This window comes from Carcharodon carcharias, chromosome 10, assembly GCF_017639515.1.
Source record: "Carcharodon carcharias isolate sCarCar2 chromosome 10, sCarCar2.pri, whole genome shotgun sequence".
Taxonomy (NCBI): Eukaryota; Metazoa; Chordata; class Chondrichthyes; order Lamniformes; family Lamnidae; genus Carcharodon; species Carcharodon carcharias.
This window is the reverse complement of record NC_054476.1, coordinates 60,671,615-60,678,560: the sequence shown is the minus strand read 5'-3', so window position 1 is coordinate 60,678,560 and position 6,946 is coordinate 60,671,615. Positions and strand designations below refer to the sequence as shown.

The window sequence follows — 6,946 nt, the reverse complement described above, 5'->3', positions numbered from 1 at the left end:
GAATGTTGATAGGCTATTCAGCTGTTTGAGTCCCACCCTGTCCTCAACCATAAACATGCATTTTCCAGCATAGAGTCATAGAATGGCTACAGTACAGAAAGAACCCATTTGGCTATCAGGTCCATGTAAGCTGTCAGAGCAATTTAGCTAAACCACTCCCAAAGCCCTTTCCCTGTAGCCCTGCAATTTTTTTCTCTTCAGATATTTATCTAATTTTCTTTTGAAAGCATAAATGACTTTGCCTCCAGTACACTCTCTCTCAGGCTGTGCATTCCAGATCCTGACAACTCACTGCACAAAAAAGTGTTTCCTCATGTCGCCTTTGTTTTTCTCTCCAATCACCTTAAATTGGTGTCCTTTGGTTCTCAGCCTTTCTGTACATGAATAATTTCCTCCTCTCTGTTCTGTCTAAACCTCTCATTATTTTGTACACCTCTATCAAATCTCCTTGCAATCTTCTCTAAGGAGAACAGCCCTAGCTTCTCCAATTTATACTTGTAACTGAAGTCCCTCATCACTGGTACCATTCTTGTAAATCTTTTCTGTACCCTCTTTATCATTACTAAAGTGTCCAGGAATGACAAGGTGTTCGAGCTGAGATCGAACCAGAATTTTACAAGATTCTTCATAACTTCCATGCTTTGGTATTCTATGGGCCGAATCTCCCCAGGAGTGGGAATTGCCACTCAGTACCTATTTTTAAAAAATGCTGGAGCTCCTTATTTCTGGCCTAGACTTCTGAACTGGGCCTCTTCAGAAACGCGGAGCATACCTGTTCTCAGAGCCCTGCTTTGTAGTGCAGGTTTATCAGGGGAAGCCGAGCCATGTCCCCTTTTAACAACACTAGCTGTTGTGTTTTTTAAGTCTTCATTCACTAACAGAGTGAAAAGCTTTGGTTCATTTAAATAGCTTTTCAGTATGTTAATGAATGAAGTGTGTAGGGTTGAAGATGGCAGCTGGGTAAGGTGGTGAGCTCGGGTCAGGTCGAAGGGTCATTGGGGGGATGGTGGTTGGAGGGGAGTCAGAGCCCATGGGAGGGTGGGGTGGGCTGCTGGGTGGTGGAGGAGATTGGGTGTCGGGAGGGAGGGGGTCAATTGTATAGTTACCCGGGAGTTAGATGTGGTTTTTCCCTCTTTCCTGCGTAATCATCCAGGTAATTGAGCCAGAGCCCTCCAAAGTCTTCAACTTTAACTCAGAGTTAGAGACTTTTTCAAAGAGTTCCTGATGCAGGGGAATTGCCCATGTGGCCCTTGCGATGGAACTTCTGAGGGGGGACCCCCAGCTAATTTTCCAGGGTTCAGCTGACATATGACCATGTGGAGATCAGAAGATCTGGGTTTATGCCTCCTATTTTAAAAGCCAGGGATCCTGTATCCATTTTTAACCACTTTCTGAATATGCCCTTCCACCTTCAAAGATTTTGCCCCTTTTAAGAGGTGGTTCTTTAGTTAATTGGTTTATTTGGTTATTTGCTTTGCTCAAAATATAACCCCAGGTCTCCTCTTGTTAGTCTGCTCCTGGCCAAGGTGCTACAAGCAAGTCCAGGCAGGGGGCATTGAGGAGCTGTTTGACCCAACTGCCTGCCCCTTTTCCACAGCTACGTTCATGTCCATGTGTCCCTGGAGAGGGAGCATGTGGCGTCCACTGGTACGCTTGAGGTGTTTGGCAACCGATGGGCATTATTTGGGCTGGAGTGCATCGTCAGCTCCAGGAATAACATTTTAATTTAAAATGAAGTTTCCTTCGTAGTTTTATTTTAATTAAAGGGTTGTTAATTAATTTGTTTATTTGGTTTGAGTTTACTTCAAAATAGTAAAACCCCAGGTCTCCTCCTTGTTGATCTGCTCTTGGGCTTGGCCAAGGTACCATTAACAGCTCCAAGCAGCAGGCTATTGAGGGGGTCACTCAACCCAGCTGCCTGCCCTTCTTCAATGGTTATGTCCGCACCTGGGTGCCCTTGGAGAGGGAGCATGTGGTGTGCACCAGTACACTTGAGCCTCTGTGTCCAGTGGACGTTGCAGGGACTGGAGTGTATCATCTCTCCCCAAAATGTTATTTTAATTTAAATTTGATCAGTTCCCTTAAATATTGTTGCAGTGTCCTTTTTAATGGTTGGTTTTTAGTCCATTAGTCAAAAGGCTATTAACCCCAGGTCACTCTGTTCCTGCACCTCTTTAAAATTGTACCCTCCAGTTTATAATGCCTCTCTCTCTTCCTATTAAAATGTATCACTTCATTCATTTATCACATGTCTGCCCATTCCACCAGCCTGTTTGTGCTCTTAAAGTCTACCACTCTCCTCCTCACAGTTCACAATACTTCCAAGTTTTGTTTCATCTGCAAACCTTGAAATCTTGCCCCGAATACCCAAGTCTTAAGCCATTAATATATATCAAGAAAAGCTTTGGTCCTAGTACTGACCCCTGGGGAAATCTCACTATGTACCTTCCTCTGGTCCAACCACTATTGTTTCCTGTCATTGTTAACTTCATAATCCATGCTGCCACTGTCCCTTTTATTCCAGGGGTTTCAACTTTGCTGGCAAGCCTATTATGTAGTGCTTTATCAAACACCTTTTGGAAGTCCACATATGCATCATCAACCCTCTGTTACCTCAAAAAAAAACTATCAAGCTGGTTAAATACTGTGACTTTAACAAATCTATACTGACATTGCTTAATTAATCCACACTTGTCCATGTGACCATTAATTTTGTTCCAGGTTATCATTTCTAAAAGCTTTCCCACCACTGAGATTAAACTGACTGGCCTGTAGTTGCTAGGTTTATCCTTGTACTCTTCTTTGAATAAGAATGTATCATTTGCAATTCTGCAGTCCTCTGGCATCACCGGCTATATCTGAGGACTGGAAGATTATGGCCAGAATCTCTGCAATTTCCATCCTTACTTCCATCAGCATCCTCGAACGTAACCCATCCATGGTGACTTAATTATCAACTTTAAAAGTACAGCCAACTTTTCTATTATCTCCTCTTTCTCAATTTTTATCCCAGCCCATGTCTCAACTGCCTTCTCATTCACTGAGTCCAGCAGATCATCTTCCTTGGTAAAAACAGATGCAAAATACTCAGTAGCGATTGTGACTTGGTGTATTCCCCTCCCAAACTCAGGAGCACTGCAGCAGTGGCGATGTCACTACTGTCACATCAGCTGACTAAAAATAAGAGTGGGCATTGCCCCTCTGGCCTTCTGGTGCATCTGGCTCAACTACACACTGGGTGTACAAATTATGCTAAATGGAAACTCATTCATTTGTGTCTCACTTTGGGTAACTCAGGAAAATAAAACGCAGAGATGGAGAGGAGAGAGAGTCATAATGATAATTGCCCCTTTTAAAATTACATTAATTAATAGGAGCAGGAAAAACACTATTGGGTCAAATAAACCTGTGCCTTTTCACTTAGCTGCCTTCTCAGCGTATACATCAAACCCTTGACTCCAATCGAGGTGACCAATATAATGTGTTCAATTGTTCTTTCCCAGTAAACTAATCCACAACTGTATTAACCTTTGGATGAAAGAAGTTCTATCCTGACTTTGTTTCTTACTTTCATTCAATTTTAAGCTGTATTAACTGATACTTGAACCCACCATTAACTACAGTGGACAATTTTTTGGATCAACTTTGAAAATTCCCATCATAACCTGGGAAACCTTCATTGAGTTAATTTGAAATCTACTTCCTGAAAAGAAAATATGCCAAAGTTTCAAGTTAACGCCCCAATTAAGTTCAGGCCTTCAGAATGTCAGTGAACCTTGCCACTCATCAAGTACCAGTGGAGCAGCTAACAGGCCAAGACTTAAAAACTAGTAACAGATAAAATTGCAGGTTAAGGCCTGCACAAAGCTTTCTTCCTTCAATTTGGAGATCGTCCAAAAGATGCTGATCTTAGAAAGCTAGCCCAGTTCAGTTGAGTCCACAAGCAAAAGAGGGAGTGGGGGGGAAGTTAACCCCAGTGACTCCAAGAATATGATCACACAATTTTTTTTCCAAAACATAATTTATTTTCACAATGGCTATATTTTGTAAAATACAAATAGATGAAACAAATTACACAGTTTACATTACAAACATTTAGATGATCTCCCACTCTAATTGACTTGTATTCAAAGCATTGGCACCAGAGTAGGTTTTGGTTTAGGTACTGGCTTCTTCAGCATTTTGCTCTTTGCGTTTTTCAGACGATAAACCACATTTGCAACCTCATCGGATAACACCTGTTGGGAATTTAAAATGGAGTTACGTTAATTTATTGTGGATATTCCCAATATTGAAGGGAGTTTTGCTACCATGATCTCAACCTTGAGACCAAATGGAACCTTCTGTTGTTGTAATAGAGACCACCTAACACAGCACAGACCAACATAACAACCACATTCTTCTGGTTTGTCCGCCATCAGCAAATGTTCCACATAATCATTGAGACATTGAGGAAATTTATAGATATAAACCTGCTTGGTTCCAGTTAATCACGGCGCTAAGTGAAGATTAATTTTGATTTTATAACATAGTTTTTGGAATTGGCTGAAGCCCAAATGGAGAATCCTGTGCCCAGTACTGTTTTGGGACTGACTGCTTTTGTTTTTAAATTAAAAAAGGAACACAATCCTCATGGGAAAATGTTTGACAATACCCTTAGGTTTAATGACAGCACATGGTCCTGATACAATTATGCATTTCCGTGGCATTTTACATCACTATTATCTGCAAACAAATTAAAGCAAGTTTGTCCAAACACATTTTCATGCAGATAACTCCCCTTTAAGCTGCAGATTTCTCATGCAATAATAAAACTTTGTTCCCATGATTTTATCCTTTTTCTCTTCTCAATGTTCCCTCCCCTCTTTGAAGTCACCAATTCTTCTTGGGGTAATTTCACAGGCCTAGCTTTCTCATGTTTCTTCTAAGGAGCCAGTCTTTTTTGTGTGAACTTGGACAGTGTGGGCTGTTAGGCTATTCTACTGTGAGATAGCATTGCAGCTAATTTTATCTAACTGTCAACCCTGTTCGCCTCATCCCCTCTGCACTTAACCAGGGAATGAGTCATTATAATGCTTCAAATACCACCCTGCCTGCAACCAGCAGCTCCAAACTATATGCCTGACAACAAATGTATTGAAGTAAGTTCATACCTTGAAAACAGAGTCACTGTTTTCTGTTTCATTTTTTGCTTTTGCTGTATTTTCTGCCTGAGAAAAGATGATAAAAAATTAAAGTCCAACTCGGTTAAGCATGAGGCAAAATACCAGAAAAATTCCCCTTAAAGGGACAAAGTGTCAGGAAAATGTCCTTTTTGAAAGAAATAATATTTCCCTTTGGCTTTTCTCTCTATATTTCTGAAATACTGATTCCCAGAAGTGCCAGACACCTAGATGGTACTGTTTGTGGTTGGGCAATGAGTGTCAACAAAGCCCTTAACTATTGAGGGCGTCACAGCTGAATTTGGAAGTTTGTACGACCCACAACATTCCAGCACACTTAACTCAGCAGAGATTGAACCTGAGACCTTCCAGCCTACATAGCTCAATGCATTGGATAAACTCATTGATCTGAAAAGAAAACACTGCCTCATAATTTAACAGCTTTAGCCCAAAGATAGTAAAATCTGGTGCTGCTCAGAGGCTCAGAGACACTTCACACATCCTGCAGTACCGTAGCACTATGCCACCACACACCAAGAAATATGCAAACTTAATATTCACCTCCTCAGAGATTGTCAAGTCTTCACATACAACTGCCACAGAACGCAACCAGTTCTGATAGATGTCTTCCTCTTCCGGGTTATTTTTCTTTTCACTGAAAAGAGACAGATTCAGTCAGTAACACTACAAACCAAAACTACTTTGTCTGTGTTACACCATGTTTACAGAATACAGCAGAAGGAATGTGTGTGTGTTGGGTTTGACATTGCGCTCCCACTCCGTTTACATTGCTTCTCCGACCTGTATGCACAAGCTAAGCATTACACCAAACACTGGAAGAAAACAAAAGCAGCTGACCATATTCATTTACAGTTACTGCCACTGGTGCTGGGCCTCAAGGGCAAAGGAATGATTACCTCTTCAGATCCTTCCTTACCTTGTAGTGCTCCTACTGAATGAAGGTTGGGCCACAGCCACACTAAGGTAAATGAAGCAGTAAGGTCTTCCACTTTTGGGTGTAAGGGTTATATGGTGAAATGTGTGTGAGCAGTGTGAAGTGGTCCCAGCCAAATAAGATTGGGATAAAGGCGTGTTGCTGAGCGAGAGCAGAGGAATGTTTATATTTTACATTTAACCTTGTTGTAACTGGCTTGAGAGTGTATGCTCAGCATGAACATCTCTCGCCTTATTGAGTGAAAAACATGCAAATAAGTCATCAAAAAATAGAAAACTTTCTATTCATTTCTGGTTTCATTCCTGATTAATTTAATTAATAGTTCTTTCTTATCCCTCTGGAATTTGGAGTGGTTTTCCAAGTTCGAGACAGAGACACTGGGAATGAAATTGTCCAGCATTACCCTGCTCACATTTTGCACATCCAACCATGCAAAAACAATTTACTTTAAATGGATTAACTCTGGGCTAAAATAATGGATGGAAGAATGTTATGTGAACGTGTAATGGCCCTTTAATGGCCATTTCTGGGCTGTTATGCTTACCCTTTGAACCTGGGTTCGAGTCAAGTTTGGACTAGAGGGCTACATGTTCTCCATTGATGCACCACTGTTAGGGTTCTACGTGAAGCCAGTTCAATTAATGTTGGCCAAGAATAAACGTTAGCTGCATTTCAGACACTTCCCCCCCCTTTCCTCTTGTGAAAATGCTGACCATGGCTGGAGTGCGATCCATGGACGTCAACAACTCTCCAATAGCTCATACTATTGTGACAGTAGGAAGCATTGACAGATTATTTGTTGAAAGGCAGTACAGTTCAGTACGAACAT

The 6,946-nt window shown here is 41.3% G+C and overlaps 1 protein-coding gene across 1 annotated transcript in view; it reads right to left on the bottom strand.

The window, feature by feature from the left end:
* Positions 1–4,002: 4,002 nt before the first annotated feature.
* Positions 4,003–6,946, bottom strand: part of LOC121283237 (circularly permutated Ras protein 1-like) — a 66,916-nt gene continuing 63,972 nt past the window's right edge. The window contains exons 18-20 of the mRNA XM_041197578.1: positions 5,724–5,817; positions 5,154–5,210; positions 4,003–4,238 (exon numbers count right to left, since the gene is read on the bottom strand). Of these exons, the coding sequence (XP_041053512.1) occupies positions 4,128–4,238; positions 5,154–5,210; positions 5,724–5,817 (262 nt within the window). The 3' untranslated portion in view covers positions 4,003–4,127. The remainder of the gene's footprint in view (positions 4,239–5,153; positions 5,211–5,723; positions 5,818–6,946) is intronic.